The sequence below is a fragment of the Pediculus humanus genome, genomic scaffold (genome assembly GCF_000006295.1).
Source record: "Pediculus humanus corporis 1103172108318 genomic scaffold, whole genome shotgun sequence".
NCBI classification, from domain to species: Eukaryota; Metazoa; Arthropoda; class Insecta; order Psocodea; family Pediculidae; genus Pediculus; species Pediculus humanus.
This window is the reverse complement of record NW_002987887.1, coordinates 722,485-739,256: the sequence shown is the minus strand read 5'-3', so window position 1 is coordinate 739,256 and position 16,772 is coordinate 722,485. Positions and strand designations below refer to the sequence as shown.

At 29.0% G+C, this 16,772-nt stretch overlaps 3 protein-coding genes across 3 annotated transcripts; 1 reads left to right on the top strand and 2 right to left on the bottom strand.

Annotated features, from left to right (window-relative positions):
* Nucleotides 1-7,406: 7,406 nt before the first annotated feature.
* On the bottom strand, nucleotides 7,407-11,486 carry Phum_PHUM602510 (uncharacterized protein; the record flags this gene model as incomplete). Its single annotated transcript, XM_002432804.1, has 13 exons — nucleotides 7,407-7,562; nucleotides 7,714-7,905; nucleotides 7,993-8,126; nucleotides 8,301-8,531; nucleotides 8,607-8,826; nucleotides 8,913-9,146; nucleotides 9,228-9,505; nucleotides 9,604-9,846; nucleotides 9,936-10,200; nucleotides 10,293-10,565; nucleotides 10,654-10,871; nucleotides 10,953-11,149; nucleotides 11,221-11,486. 13 exons carry the CDS (start codon nucleotides 11,484-11,486, stop codon nucleotides 7,407-7,409), a joined length of 2,907 nt encoding a protein of 968 aa, XP_002432849.1.
* Nucleotides 11,487-13,395: 1,909 nt separating this feature from the next.
* On the top strand, nucleotides 13,396-14,507 carry Phum_PHUM602500 (Ribonuclease Oy, putative; the record flags this gene model as incomplete). Its single annotated transcript, XM_002432803.1, has 3 exons — nucleotides 13,396-13,616; nucleotides 13,704-14,127; nucleotides 14,217-14,507. The coding sequence occupies 3 exons, from the start codon at nucleotides 13,396-13,398 to the stop codon at nucleotides 14,505-14,507; spliced, it is 936 nt and encodes a 311-aa protein (XP_002432848.1).
* Nucleotides 14,508-15,468: 961 nt separating this feature from the next.
* Phum_PHUM602490 (valacyclovir hydrolase, putative) lies at nucleotides 15,469-16,407 on the bottom strand (the record flags this gene model as incomplete). The annotated part of the gene is made up of 2 exons (XM_002432802.1): nucleotides 15,469-15,758; nucleotides 15,810-16,407. The coding sequence occupies 2 exons, from the start codon at nucleotides 16,405-16,407 to the stop codon at nucleotides 15,469-15,471; spliced, it is 888 nt and encodes a 295-aa protein (XP_002432847.1).
* Nucleotides 16,408-16,772: the final 365 nt, after the last annotated feature.

The window sequence follows — 16,772 nt, the reverse complement described above, 5'->3', positions numbered from 1 at the left end:
AAATAATAATAATAATAAGTAAGAGCACTTTCCTCGTGGCAGAAAAGAGGAAGAAAAAAAAAAAACAAAAAGAAAAGAAAAAAAGCGAGTTTTTACGCTAGCTACTATTGCGACCACTACTGCTTCTGCTACTACTACGTTTGCTACTATTGCCACAATCATCATCATTATTATCCTTACTACAAATCAAAATCTATAAATAGCACGAGGGAAAAAATAGTAGGAGTAATAATAATAATAATAGTTTCATTATGGTTCATCTTCTTGTGAATTTTTAATTTCTTTCAAATTTTTTTTTTTTTTACTTTGTCCGTTATCGAGTTATTATTATTATTATTATTATTATTATTATTATTATTATTATTATTATTATTATTATTAAATTCATTATATTGTGTGGAATCACCGTAGCATAAACTTCTCATGAATTATTACTATTATTATTATTATTATCGCACAAGATTCGGTCAGATTTTCAAAAATTTTAAAGGTTTTTTTTTTATCGGAAACGAACAAATTTTTTTCACTTTTCCCACGTGCACGTTCACGTGTCTCTCGACCCGCAGAATTTACGCATTCCGTATATACTTTAGCTTTTAACATTTTTCACCCTCGACCCATATCGGGGGATGGGGGTGGGAAAGGAAAAAAAAAAGAACGTTTCGGAAAAAACATTGACGCTCCCCTCTCTCTCTCTCTCTCTCTCTCTCTCTCTCTCTCTATCTCTCACTCTTAAATTCTATCACCGAATTTTCCATCGTCGTCATCATCATCATCATTATTATTAGTATCATTTACACAAAAAAATGTAATTAAAAATAAAAAAAAATTCGATAAAACGACCAAAATAAAAAAAAATGCGTCGTGCAATTTCTAGAAGAAAGAAAAAAAAAAAAAAAACCAAACATTAATCGTGCATTAACACCACCTTGACATATTTTCTTTTTTTTTTTTTTTACGAGTCAGTATTAAAATGTTTTTTTTTTTTATTTAATTTTATTTTTATTTTTTATAACGTAATTAAATACCGTAAGTAATATTTATTACCGTTTCAAAGGAGGGAGCAAAAAAAAAAAAAAAAAACGGTTGCGGGGAGCCGGAGCGGCAGCGGCAGTGGCGGGGAGAAATTCAAGAACGTGAATATGTAAAAACGCGCGAAAAGAAAAAAGGCAACGACTCGAAAAACCTTAACAACTATCGATTGATGGGGGGGGGGGGGCAGAGAAAAGGTTAACGAAATTGCGTGTGTGTTAGAGTGAGAGAGAGATAGAGAGAGAGAGAGAGCACCTCGTTTATTTTTAAAATAATAACTAAATAATTAATATTATAATTAATCAGAAGAACCAATTGGAATAATTATTGATTTGCAAATCTCTCTCTCTCTCTCTTTCGTTAGAAATAAATATAATTCGTTTATCGGGAAAATGAATGAAAATGGCGGTGCAGTGGCAGTAGAAATGGCGGCGTGCGGAGAATTTCAACCACGAGAGAAAATCACGAGCGTGTGTATTTCGCAACAATGTACACGACGTACGATTTGATACAATTTTAACCGCGGAAAAGTTACTACGACCGACATTTTGTTTGTTTTTAAAATAAAATTTTCACAAAGGTAAAAAAAAAGGCGCCAAAAAAATTTGAATTTTTGTAATACGTTTCCAAGGCTACTCTATTCGACTACTACTACTCCTATTCTGCTCTTTAACTAAACAACCAATTGGCGTTTTTTTCTAATAACCGTTTATCATAATCATCATCATCATCATCATCATCATCAACCTAAACATCATTATCAGTATTATTATTATGAAAATCCAGGAAAAGACTAAGAAAAAACGACCTAAACCTTGTTTCTAATGTTTTCCTTAATCACAAATAACACTTTCGGTGAACTTAAATAAAATCATCATCATCATCATCATCATCACCACTACTACTTATTTGACAATGGCATTGGTTGAGAGAGATGGAATAATTTTTTTTAGAGGAAAAGGGAAAAAAGAAAAAATCATCATCACAATCAATCAAGAAATCTTTTCCCCCCTTCTTTTGCTTATTTTTAAAATCCCTCATCTCCTCCTCCTCCTTAAATCAATTGACATTCCATGTATGCACCCACACTCACTTCCAAACAAACAAGTATTAGGCTTTGGTTGTTGTTGTTGTTGTTGTTGTGTCAAATCAAACCGAAATGTTAATTTTCAGATATATCGACAATAATATGTGTCAGCAGGAAATGATCAATGTCACTTCATTTAACCACTCGCTTATTAAAAATTCAATTTTCATTATTATCATTATCAATATCGATATTAAAATTATTTCCATATTTGTATATATATATATATATATACATGTGACAAAATTTCTCGAGTACTTTTGATACCTTTGAATGATGATAACAAACCAACAACAACAACCAACAACAATGATGAAAACAACCAATTCGAATTTTACAATCATCAAAAAAAAAAAATTTCACACACAAATCATTCCATCATACATTGCAGTCATCATCATCATCATCATCACCCATTACCCATCATCATTATCATTTTCAACCCTGATGATGAAGGGACAAACACAAATTTGATCATGTCATCACAACAGACATAAATTATCATATTTTTATTCTCATTCGAACCCAGACAGAATTTCCAGCGACAAATCGAGACAGACAAACAAACAAACACACAGAGAAAAAATAAATTAAATCGATTGCAAAATTTTTTGCAACAATTTCTTATCATTTCATTTTAAATTTGTCATCAAGGTGAGGTCATATGCATGTTAATATCATTATACAAGAAAAAGAAATAATAATAATAATAAAAAAAGACAAAACTATATGAAATTAAAAAAAAATCTACAACAACGACAACAACGACAAAAAATACATATACATAAATTTTTTTTTTTTTTATAACAATTACATAACACCTATCGAAAATGAATCCAAATAATAACAAACAAGAATAAGAAAAACAAAAAAATGAAAAAAAAAAAAACAAAACAAAACACACACAAAACAAATGATTGCATTAGAATGTGACATATTCTTTTCGAGAGAGAGAGAGAATAAGAAAAATTAAAACAAGTTTGAAAAAAAAAAATTAAAACAAGTAGTGACATTATGTCACATAAAGAGTTTTTTTTGGTCAAACTATAATCGAGTAAATTCCACATGGTATGTTTGTAATGAATAAAATATATATACAAACGACAAACAACAATTCCTAACCGACCACAATTCAATACGAGAAAAACAACAACAGCAACAACAACCATGCCAAAATGAAAACAAATAAATATCTTATGATAAAATAATAAATTTAAATGATGGTGATGATGATGATGATGATGATGATGATAAGAGAAAAGAAAAAAAATCTACAGAAATCTATAAAGATGAGAAAAAGGGGTGAACGCCCATAACCATATAAGAATAGAAAAAAACGTGGTGTGTGTTTGATGGTGGTGGTGGCGTTTGTTTGATTGTTTGATTGTTTGTTTGTTTATTTACCTGCCGATGGCAGACAATTCCTTGTCGTCCGAATGAATATATTCGTCCTTAAACCGATGCTCCTCTCCTCTAAACACTGACATTTCAAACTAAACCACACTAATTAACACACTACAACTATTAAAACTAAAAAAAAAATTTTTTCTTTCTATTCATTAAAAATTTCTTTTTTTTTTTTTTTTTTTAAATTAATAATAATATTAGTATTATTATTAATGTATAGTTTGATAATAATAATAATAAAACTTAATCCTTTTTGTTTTTCTCTCTCTCTTTCTCGTTTGAATAATATTAATGGTAGTAGTAGTAATAATAATGATGATAATAATAAGAGAGAGAAAAAGAAAGTTTGGAGAGGAGTAGAGAGAAAAAAAAAAAAAAAAAAGAAGAAAAAAAAAACAGTAACAACGACGACAACAACTATTTACAACAAACACGCGCACACACACAACAACAATAACAACAACAACAACAAAAAATTCAAAATAATTAAAGATTTAAAAAAAAAAAAAAATCACACACAGGCACGCACGATACGCGACGTACTCGAAATGTAATGGCGGGAAGCAGCTGAAATCTAACTCTATTGATATTCAACCGCGTTCTTATTGAAATTTTTTTTTTTTTTTTAAATGCAAACCCTTCGAATTCCGCTTAAAAATATATCGATTATTGATTGATAAAAAATCGATTTGAATAAAATGAATGGTAAAAATACATTTTTATTTAAAATTTACAATATTTTTTTACAAATTTATAGGGATTAATTTTTATACGCGTATGTTAATAGTAAATTGTGATGCGGGTGATGCGGTACAAACATCTGCCAGCTGAACTCCTTGGCCTTCTGCGCAGTAAATAACTCAGGGGTGTCCAAAATTTAATTTGAAAAAAAAAAAAAAAAAATTTTTAAATTTAAGAAGATAAAAATAAATCAATTCAATTTACAAATGAAAAATTATTTATTTATTTTTCTCGTTTTCGTCACGTTCGATTTGTTTTTTTTATTTCCCCCCGCTTTCTTACCTCCCCGATAAAAAAAAAAAAAAAAAATTTTTTTTTTTTCATTACTACGACTACTCGTGGTGGAAAAAAAATTTTTAATTTGACGACGCCATATTGAAAAAGTAGTACCGCGCCGCATTTGTACGCGGGTTTTGTGTAAAAAATTTCTCGTACGCCGGCCATGTGATCGTTAATTCTTCTACTTCATTCTCCTCCTCCTCCTACTTTTTCGTTCACGTTTTTTTTTTTTTTTTAAATTACAAAATGGACAAAATGATTTAATAATATCGTTTATTAATAATATCGTTCCACCATCATCAATAATTAATTAATTAATTAACGAATTTTTTATTTCGTTTATTATAATAAAATTAATTTTTTTAAACATGTTTACTTTTTATTCATATTCGTACGCGCGCACGAATCAACGCGATTACATGAAAAATTTTAACCGTCGAATTCCAACAAAAAAAAGAATTTTTCTTCTTTTTTCTCGAACGAAGAAATAAATCAAATAATAAATAATAATAATAATAATAATAATTAAATAAATTACCGTTGAAAAAAAATTATGCGTGTGTGTGCGTGCGCGCGTATTATAATATCCATCGTATTCCTTAAGAATCTCAACGATTTTTTCAAATAATAATAATAATAATTAATAATTAAAATGAAGGAAGAACGGGGGGGGAAGGGGGAGAGGCAAAAAACAAATTTTCAAAATCACGTCATTATTATTATTATAATTCGCTGGAGAAAAAAAAAAGAAAATTCGATAAAAACGTTATTATTATTATTATTATTTATCATCATCAATTAAATAATTTTTTTTTTTTTTTTAAATTTTTTTTTAGAAATTTCGATTCCGTCGGAATTTTCGCGACGACGATGACGACGACAACGACGAGAATTCTTTCCCTCCTCCTCCCCCGCTTTTACGACCGTTATGTACCCCCCCCCAATAATAATAATAATACCATCCCACTCTATCATTTTACAATTGAAATAAGATAAATTTATCGATCCAACAATCGATTTATCGATTTTTAATCGATTATAAATCGACCGTCGGAAAGCAAATAAAAGGGGGGGGGAGGAGAACGGGGGGCGTGAGTAAATTATAATCGAGTATAAATTTCTGTTTGGATTTATTTATTATTTATTTTATTAATTATTATTATTATTATTATTATTATTTTAAATTAACGTCCCGATTTTCGATTATCAGGTTTATTAATAATAATAATAATAATAATTTTGTACTTGCGCGCGAGATGCCAACAAAAATAAATAAATAAATAAGAAAACCCGCGAAATTATACGGATCACGTGACACGAGCGCGCAACAACAACAATTTTAATAATAATAATGATAATAAAAACCTGAAACGGTGCGTTGATTAAAAAAAAAAAAAAAAAACATTTTCGTCAATAGCACACGCACTCGCGATACCTGTCGCCATTACAAATTCTTAACTACAATGATAATAATAATAAAGGAGGGTCTTTTATAGACTTCCTACGGGAGTTTCAGCAGGGATGCGGCTTCGTATGAGTCCCACACCTCCCTGCAACCCAGTGGGAAGGTCAATACCCGTCAGAAATGCTACATTTCTTCTGGGTTAACAAAAAAAAACGACGCCGACGACGACGACAATTCTCTCTCTCTCTCTCTCTCTAACGTTTCGTCACGCAATAAAAAATGCGTACATTATTATTATTATTATTATTATTATTATTATTATCATCATTATTAATTTTGTTATTTAAAAATAAAAAATAATAAAAATAAATAAATAATAATAAAAAATTAAAAAAAAAAAAAAAAAAACCTTTCCACAATTCTTTCTCTCTTATTATCAATACTACCATTATTATTATTATTATTATTATTATTATTATTATTATTATTATTTAAATAAATCGATGACGAAGGCAACTAGTGACGTAATAATATACATAATCGATAATTAATTTCATAAAAAAATTAAAATTAAAAAACACAAACACGTGAGAAAACATTTTCCTTTTCTTTTTCTTTTTACAAACTTAATTATTTATTTTCTCTCTCTCTCCCTCTCTCCTCTCTCTTTTTCTTTTACGAACGAAAAAAAATTAACTAAATAACTTACTAACTAACTAACTAAACTAACTAAATTAACTAAATTAACTAACTAACTACACCAAAACTAACTAAATCAATAATTGATTGATTGATTGATTTATCGATTCGTATATTTATAAAAAAAAAAACAAAAAAAATCAAAATCAAATTCGAATCATCATCATCATCATCATCATCGTCGTCGTCGTCGTCATCATCACCGTCACGAAAACGCGACGACTCGCGCGACCGCAATAAAAAAAAAAAAAAAAAAATTTAAATAATAATCACGATGATTATTGTTACGATAATAACTATTTCTATTATTATTATTATTATCATTATTATTATTGTTGTTTGTTGTTTGTTGTTGTTGTTGTTGTAGAGAAATACTGCATATTAACGTCCTTGAATAATCTTCGCCATGATAAAAACCCAGGAAATCTCGTCGTTGCCGTCGCCGAACGACTCTTCTTTCCATTTTTCCTCTTCTTTCTTTTTTCATTCAATCATTCAATCAATCATTCACTCATTCACTCATTCATTCATTTCATTATATTTTTTTTTTACTATTAAACTTGTCCATAAAATATAATTTTATAAAATCAACGTACAGCAAAGTTTTAACCTTCTTTTCTAAATCATTTTTATTTCTTTTCCATATCCATCTCCTTCTTCATCTACTCCTCCTTCTTCTTTCTATTCATCATCATCATCTTCTTCTCCTTCTTCTTCTTCTCCTTCAAAATGAAAACACGACTGGACGAACACTCCTTATCTCAAATAACTCTTTTTCAAATTCGCCTTTTGCGATTTTATTTTCAACTGTTGTATTAAATGATAAATTTTCAACGTCGGACCGATTTTAAAACCTATCACGTCCATTATTTGATCCTTCGTGAGTGAAAGTAACGATTTCCCATCCGTTCCCTGGAAGAAAACACAAAAAAAAAAACGGGATAATGACAAGAACAAACACCACCGTGCCAAAAGTATTGTAATGGCGACGGTGCCGGCGACGGCGTGAGAGTGAGAGAGAGAGAGACAGACATAAAAATGTCGGACATGACATCAAACAAACCTGATTAATAAAATTTTCCGAATAAGCCGAACAATCGTTGACGTTTAAAAATTGAACGACGTCATCAACGGTCCATTCGGACGGATTGAGGATACCGTTTTCGTTATCGATTCCTCCTCCTCCTCCTCCACCTCCGGATGTTGGTCCTTGTCCCGCATCAACGAGCCTTGGTATAATGGTTGTACTACATGTCTGAACAAGTTCAAAAAGAAAATCGAATTAATTAATTAATTAATTATCCCGAAAGGATTTCATCCATTTTTATATAGTCGTACGCACCACGACTGAGGTAGAAACATTTGGAGAAGGAGTCGCCGAAACGGGAAGGCTTTGATCCGGACCCGAAGGCTCCCTACCCATTTCGGGTTCTTTCGTAAATGTCACGTTGCTCTCTGGTACTCCCGAACTCATGGCTGATGACAAAAATTAATTTTTCTTTTTTATTTACATTAATTATTTGAAGAAATAAATAAAAAAAAAATTCAGGGTAGAAATTACAAATATAAACAGTGGTAACATCATTGTAAAAACAATTTGTTTGTTTGTTTGTTTGTTTGTTCGTTTGTTAGATTGCGAACGATATGTACCTACTGAATAAGAACTTCCATCTCCCTGACTACAACTATCGCTGTCTGTCTCTTGTTTCAGAGTCAGGCAACGATTTTTACGATGTAAATTTTCTTTTAACTTACTATCGGATAAACCGTTGTTGTTGTTATTGTGGTTGTTGTTGTTGTTGTTTTTCTTACTTGTTGGTTTCGTTTTGATCCTCTTACGCCTTTTTTTACTCGGATATGGTTTTTGTATAGATCTTGGACCTGAAACCGTTCAAAACAAGAAATAAGTAAAAATCGTTCCTTCTTCGACGACAAACAAACATTTCCAACCGTTACCTTCTAGTTTGTGCGACACCATCGAACACCATCCGACGGGATAAATATCGGGACTTTCGAAATCCAACCACTGATCGTATTCCTCTTCCCAACCGTCGAAATGAATTTTTAACAAACGACCCACGACTCTGGCAACCGTCGCCACGCAAACCAATCTCGGATCCATCAAATCCGCAGCTTCCAAATGCATACCGACTTTGAAACCGTAATCGGGAACGATCTGCAAACCCAAAAAAAAAAAAAATTGCTTTTGAAGGAAAAACGACCGACGGAAACCAACTCGAAATCACATTTTCACTCTCTCACCTTTTCGAAAAGCGATTCCGGAGCTAGAACGGCGGATGTTTCCCCTATGTAATCGTTCCAATCGAAAACGGGTTTGTTGTAGTCTTTGGGTGGTATGAGAGGAATCGAATTTTTTTCACTAAATCTAGGTGGGAATATACAGGGTGACGAAGAATGATAACAAAACCAATCCGAACCCGTCGCATCCGGAGGATAACTGTCTATTCTAATCATGAGATAATTATCTTTCAAAACCTACGAAACATAAGAAAAAGGATGACGCTCACATTTAAAAATACCAGCAACAAAAAAACCGTTAAAAAAAAAGACTTTTACTTTCATCACAGTCGCTACGCATATGGACCCTAAATTTAACGGATCGACGGCTTCCAATTTCATACCCTCTTCGAATTTACCACTCGAAAGTGCGTCACGAGGAGTCGAAACGGATGTTTGAAAAGGGGCAGTGAATAATTCTTCGGTCGCATCATCTTTTTCTATGACCCCACTTTCGCATCGTTCTATGTAATCCTCGGGAGCTTCGATCAAATGGCCCACTCTTGATGCCCAACCCACGGGATGTATCAATGGAGAATCTTCGTGACACCAAAAACCTAAATAACAATAATAATAATGTTAATAACGATAATTTACCAAAGCAGTATTGTGTGCACGTGCAAATAAGAAAGAAGGAAAAATCCATAATAACAACCGTTATCGTCCGGTTCGGCGTTATAATATTCCACGTGTAATCTTTTACCAACGATTCTTTTCACGGACGCCACGCAAACTTGGGATATTTTATTCTTATCGACGACTTCCATATTTAAACCGACTCTAAACCTTGATTTTAAACTATCTTGAACCTTTGTGTAAAAATTAGATGGGAGCGTTCTCGCTCCCGTGAGTTTTTCCACTAAAAACTCTTTCCAATCTTTATATTTGTGTTCGATGGCTATAAAAAAAGAAAATTAAACGATTAATCATGATGATGATGATGTTGATGATGTAAAAGGAATTTTTTTTTTAAAATTTTAAACTCACTTTTAGGAGGGATGAGGGGTTTACCTCGAGTGGCACACCACCCGACGGGATGAACGTTGTTACTACACAGATTAACCCAAAAATCTTTGTCGTTATTTTGTTCGAAACCCTCGTACCGAAGAAGTGCTTTGTACCCGGCGATTTTCAATACGGTGGCAACCCAAAACGAATCCGGAAAAGCTTCGCAATAATCTTCGCAATCTTTATTTTCGACTTCGACTTTCATACCGATCGTTATGTTATCCCACGAATCAGACATTGGAACCTGAATTTATTATAATAAAAAAATTAAACAAAAAATCCCCATAAACGCAAATGCGAGTTTTATAAGAAAAAAAAAAAAAAAACAAAAGGTACGTTTTTAAAACAGGAAACAGGCACGGCTACGAAATTAGATTCGGATAAATGATCGCTCCAATTATACGATCCAGCCAATTCTTGTTTTAGTTTTTTATTCGGAGCACAAATAGCATCTTCCTCTGGAAGTTCTAATTTTGGAAATTGAAATTTAGATGCCGGTGATGTACAAGAAAAAGATGGCAAATTTTCAATCGAAGGTGGACCCAAACACATTGGAATGGGTTCTTTTGTAACTAATTCCGACTCGTCCAAATCCACACCATCTTCGAACTAAATTTTCCAATGCATTAAATTTATTTTTTTTTTTGTAATTCAATAATTAATATCACGTGATACATAAGTTTGGTTTAAATAATACCTTGAAAGATTGATAGCTGTTGTGTTCTTGAACGTTTTGAGAATTTTGTGAATTTTGCGAATTTTGAGAGGTTTGAGAATTTTCATCTTCTAATCCAGGTTCGCATTTAACATCTGTCAAACCTAAAGATCCTCTCGCACAAGCTAAACTACAATAATTTCTATGTCTAGTGTAAAATGCATGTTTTACTCCTATGGCACCACATTTTTCGCAAATGGCTAAAAAAAAAAAAAATTCAGGTTAAACACCAGAACCTTAAAAATTACAAAATAATAATAATACTAATAATAATTAATTACCCATTCCATCTTTTTCTATGGGTATAACATTAGGATCTGTATCACATTTATATGCGATTGGAGTTTGTAATTTTAATCCTGGATGTTTGATGGCTTTTATTTTTCTACATTTTGTAGTGGAAGTTTGAGTGGCAGCCGTTATAAATTTGGGAGGTTCATCGCAAAATGATGGCTCATAATCGTGCATCATTAAAAATCTACAAAAACATTTAACATTTACCATTACATGATTTACAATCCAAGAAAAATGGAGTAGAAAAAATTATACCCCTCTATTTCCATCGGCTGCTCTGGCATTGTTTCGAATGATGGCGGCACTGCCATTGGATAGTATGGATTGTCAAGTTGTACAGCTGATGGATCCATTTGTAATATTTCAGTTGAGAGTGATTGATTTCCACCTTGTCCCTGCGACAGTGCTATTTGACTCGAATTCATCCACATCATACCATATTCTGTACAAAAAAAATTTCTTTGTTTAATTGCATCATCACCAACAGGAGGACAATTACTCAACGTTATAAACTGAAACATTTATCTAAATCCGTTAGAAATTTAAATTTATCTACGCTAACGTAAATTGCAAAAAAAAATTCTTTTGGTTTAAAATAAAGGGGTAAATATTAGGGTTGTAAAAAAAAATTTTTTTTGTGTAGTTATTCAATTAATTGTCGATAAAATAAATTTAAAAAATTTAAAACTCAAACGTTAATTTTTTATTTAAAAATAATTGGCGTGTATTGAATAAAAAAAAATAAAATCTCTTAATTTATTTTAAATTAGAGAGAGAGAGAAAAAAAAATTTTTTCTTTTTTTTTTTTCTTCTCCCCACAATGCGACAGCATAACTTTTATCCAGTTTGATTTAACCAGCATTTAAAACATAATGACAATTCGTCAGATAATAAGAATTAAAAAAAAAAAAAAAAAAAAAGCAAACGACTAAATAAAAGATAATAAAATGAATCTTACAAATGAAAAATTATTAGCGTTAATTAAATAATAAAACGCCGTTAAATAATTAAATATAAAAAAAATTTTAATAAAAATAAAAAAAAAAAAAAAAAAACATTTATTCAAAACTGTACTGAAAGACGCTTACCACTCTGTGTCGCCATATTTATTTCCATTATGATCGTTTAAAAAAGGCGGTGGAATCAAAATGAAAAAACGGACAAACATGTAAAAAATAAAAAAATTAAATAATATATTTATTTAAAAATTTTTTTTTTTTTATTGATAATAATTGATTTATTCTTTTATTACATTTTTTTCTTTTTAATTTAGTTTGAAAATTGAAAACTTTTAAATACTTTTCCCGCGTTGTTATTAAAATAATTAATTATTAAAATGAAAAAAAAAAAAAAAAAAAATTGGCGCAACTTTACAAAATTAATTAAATACCATTTTTTTTTTCTTATTAAAACAAATATTATCGAGTTTGTAATACTTATTTAAATATTTAATTAATTTAATATAAAAGCGATTAATTCATTTTGGTAAATATTTTAATAATATTAATATTTTTACCCCCAAAAGTTCGTTCGTAAACACGAAATGTAAACAAATAAAAAATTATAATTATTGATTTGTATACATTTTTCATATTTAAAAACTGGCAAATCGTATTTACTTTAATTAAAATTAAATTAAATGTATATTTTTGTAAAATATATAATCATTGAATAAATTATAATTCAAAAAAAAAAAAAAAAATTACCAATAACTATATTTGTTCCAACCTTAAAAAAAAATTTTTTTTTCTTTTAAAATCTAATTGAAATACTTTAATAATTATTTAAATATTATAAAAATGTTCATAAATAATTAAAAAAAAAAAAAACGTTACGTTTTGAATTATATTTTGTATTATAATTCCCGTATTTAATTTAAAAAAAAAAAAAAAAATTCTGCCTACTATTGTTTTCAAAATCAAAATAAATAATGGCGAAAACCATAGAAAAACATAATTTCGATAAAACCATAGAGATACATGATTTCGATTCAACCACATACAATTGTCTAAACTAAAAGTGAATTCAAATTTATTTTTTTTATTTTTATTTTTTTTTTTGAAAACTCATTTTAAGTTTGATAACAATTCGTAAAAATTATAATTAATATTAATAATTTAATTTAAAAAAAAGAAAATAATAATAATGGAATAAACATTTCACGTTCGTTACGTAAAAATTTTTTTTTTTTTATTTTTATTTTTAAGACGAAATAAATTTTTAACACAAAAAAAAAAAAAAAAAATAGGCGAGTTTTATTTACGTTATTTTTTACAAACGTATGTAATTTTTTTTGTTTTAATATCGTGTTCGTACGTAATTTTTTATTATTTTTATAAACGTTCGTTAATTTATTATCGTAATTTTATTATATTTTATTTTAAATAATTAAAAAAAAAACGTTTGATTAATTATTTTATTACAGTTAATATGATCGGACAATTGAATACGTTTTCTACGCCGCCTAATTTACGAGACAAAAGCTCATTGTTTTTCAAACGTTCATTGTTTATACTTTTCGGTGGAGGTATTATATTATTAATTCTCAATTCTAATACGAAACCGCCAGGGAAATTAGAAATCGATTATTTTATATTATCGCAAAGATGGCTTCCAACTGCTTGCATATCGTTCAAAGAAAAAGGCTCAAAGTAATAACATCTGTTAATTGTTTTCATCGATAAAATTTCAACACAAACGATTTGTATTTATGTCGTTTGTTTAAATTTCACTTGCAGACAATGTTTATTACCTGGAGATCCTGACAGGTGGACCATACACGGTTTATGGCCACAAAAGGGTAAAATAAAAGGACCGTTTTATTGCAACGGTAGTTGGAATTTTGATATAACACAAATAGAACCCATTGTGAACGAAATGAGAATACATTGGCCGGATATTCAACATCCACAATCGACATCATTTTGGAATCACGAATGGACAAAACATGGAACTTGTGCAGCATCGGCATCAATCGATTATCTCGACACACAATTGAAATATTTTGAAAAAGCACTCGATTTGTATAAACAATACAATTTAAATGAGATATTTAATCGTTTGAAGGTTGTGCCATCACCGAACGGCATCTACGTGAGAGATTTAGAATTTAGAATGAGAAATCTATTAGGGAGAGATGTTTACATTGAATGTTACAGAGGAGTAAGAAATTTAATACAAAACTATTTCATTCATTAAACCAAAAATAATAATAATAATAATAATGAATTTGTTTTTTTCCTTTGTTTTAGGTTTCGATAAAACAATATTATTTAAACGAAATTCGTTTTTGTTTTGATATAAATTTAAATCTCATCGATTGTGAAGTGACAATTAAAAAGAATAAAATTAATAAAGATGAAAAAGGATATGAATCTGATGTTCCGACAAATTGTCCATTGGATTCACCAGTGACATATTCCGGTAATTCTCATTTAACATCTTATCGAAAACAATTGATAAATGCTGAAAACATTCAAACCTATGAAAAATATTTGCAAATTTACAAAATAATAAAATTTTTACAAATGATATTTATTTAAAATATGTAAAAAAAAAAACAGAAGGTTGAATGACATTATGAATGATCTCAAAAATCAAATTGAAATTTGTGTGATAAATAACTATTTTTTTGTGTTGTGACATGTTTTCTGTGATAATAATATTTTTATCGACAAGTTAATAATTTTATCTCTTTTTTTTTTTTAAAAACTATTAAATTTTATTGACCAAAACTTAAAAAAATAAGAAAAATTAATTTTATTTTATTAAAATCAATCATGTTCTTATAATTATCATCATTTTTATTTTTATAATCGAAACTATGTATTGATTCATCATTATTATTTTTTTTACCTTTAATCGATAAATTATTATGATGAGGTTGATTTATTGATCCTTTAGTTAAAAAAAAAATATTTTCACATATGCAGAATGTGCCTTTTATAATAATAATAATAATTTAAATTGCAGAGTTTAAAAATTTATTAACATAACACAAAGATTTTGGTTATCGTTATAATGATGATGTAATAAAATTAATTATTTTTCTTCTTAATCATTATTATTATTACTAAATGATTTTCTTTTTTTTATTATTGTTTTGTTTTATAATGTTGATCAATTAAATTTTATTAATGTCTTTTATTGGGGACAACAAAAGACAATCGAAAAGGATCATCTCGATTGTCATTTGTTTTTTTATATTTTCAATTATTATTATGATTTACCTGAAAAAAAAAAGTATCAAAAGGTGATTGATTGATTGATTGATAATGATAAAAAATTGTTTTGTAAATTTAATAAATATATAAATATATTTAATATAATTTTATTTTATTAAAATATTATTTTTTATTTATTTATTAACATTAATAAAATGTTTCACATTCGAATGTAAATTTAATATCAATTTGTGTAAACAATACCATATAAAAAAAATAATAATAAAATTTTTGGCTTATGTTTCCGGAAGCATAATGGTTACAATATAAATAAAATAATTTACAAAACCGATTTTGGCAATGTTATAAATTTTTCTATGTGGGGGGCTACCAAATGAGGCTCATCATTATGAACATCATGATGACCGGGAATGGAAACGATTTGAAAATTATTTTTTTTATTAAAAAATTGTAATGTTTCATAATCTAAATGACCCTTACGATAAGATTCGACAAATTTTAAATAAGAATTTGTTATTATAATTAATACTGAAGATGTTATGTGTGAAATGACATTGAAATGAATTTCAGGTGTTATGGGTGCCTGTAAATTGTATTTTAATCTTTGATCTGTTGAAAAGTAATAAAAATTATTTTTATTTTTTTTCAACGTTCTCAAACTTAAAATTTCGGCTCCTTGTTTTGATATGGGTGACATTCGACTATTGATCAACCTATTAATCGCTTCTTCATGAGTATAATTAGGAGGATTTGAATTTGATAATTTTTTTTCTAATTCAATCATTTTTTTAATACTATCCTTGCAATGTTGCAAATGTCGATCCAATGGTACTGCAAATGGTGCCAATGTATCGAGCATGATGAGTTTTTTAACCTCTTCAGGATAAAAAGCTGCATAGTATGATCCCAATTGTCCACCGAAACTGTGTCCCACTATTATAAATTGCCTCCATTCGAGTTGTAATATGACTCTTCGTACGGAACTTAAAAATAGCATAAAATCCAAGAAAACACCTTTTGGAAACCTTGTGGATTTACCATGACCTGGAAGATCTATGCAAACGTAATAAAATGAATCGGGTAACAAATTAACGAGTCTATCGAACGTTCCTGCGTTATCTTGTAGTCCGTGAATCATTAGAACGGGTGATTGTGATGGATCTCCCCAACATTTTCCCTCTATCACTCCCCATGGAACTGGAAACGTTAAATCTAAACTTTCCGATTTCGAACGTAAAAATTCACCGTGTTCCGTCATTTGATTAATTTTTTTCTTTTTTTTACACTTGTAACGAATCTTCAAAATCGTACTTTATTCCCTCTCTCTCTCTCTCTTTCACATTGTACGAATTTTTCAAGGTAATAACCTTTGTAATGAAAATTATCTCTTGAATTTATAATTATATTTATTATTATTATTTCTTCTTTTTCTTTTAATTCATTTTCCAACCAGTAGAGTTCGCGAAATAAAAATGGAGGAACACACTTTTTTTTTAGTTTTTGTATGAAAATTAATATTTATTTGTTAATTTATACCGGATAAATATTCAAATTTAAAAAGTTTTAAGTAAAAAGTTTATAATTAAAGTGAAATAAAAACAAACAAACAAACAAACAAACGCG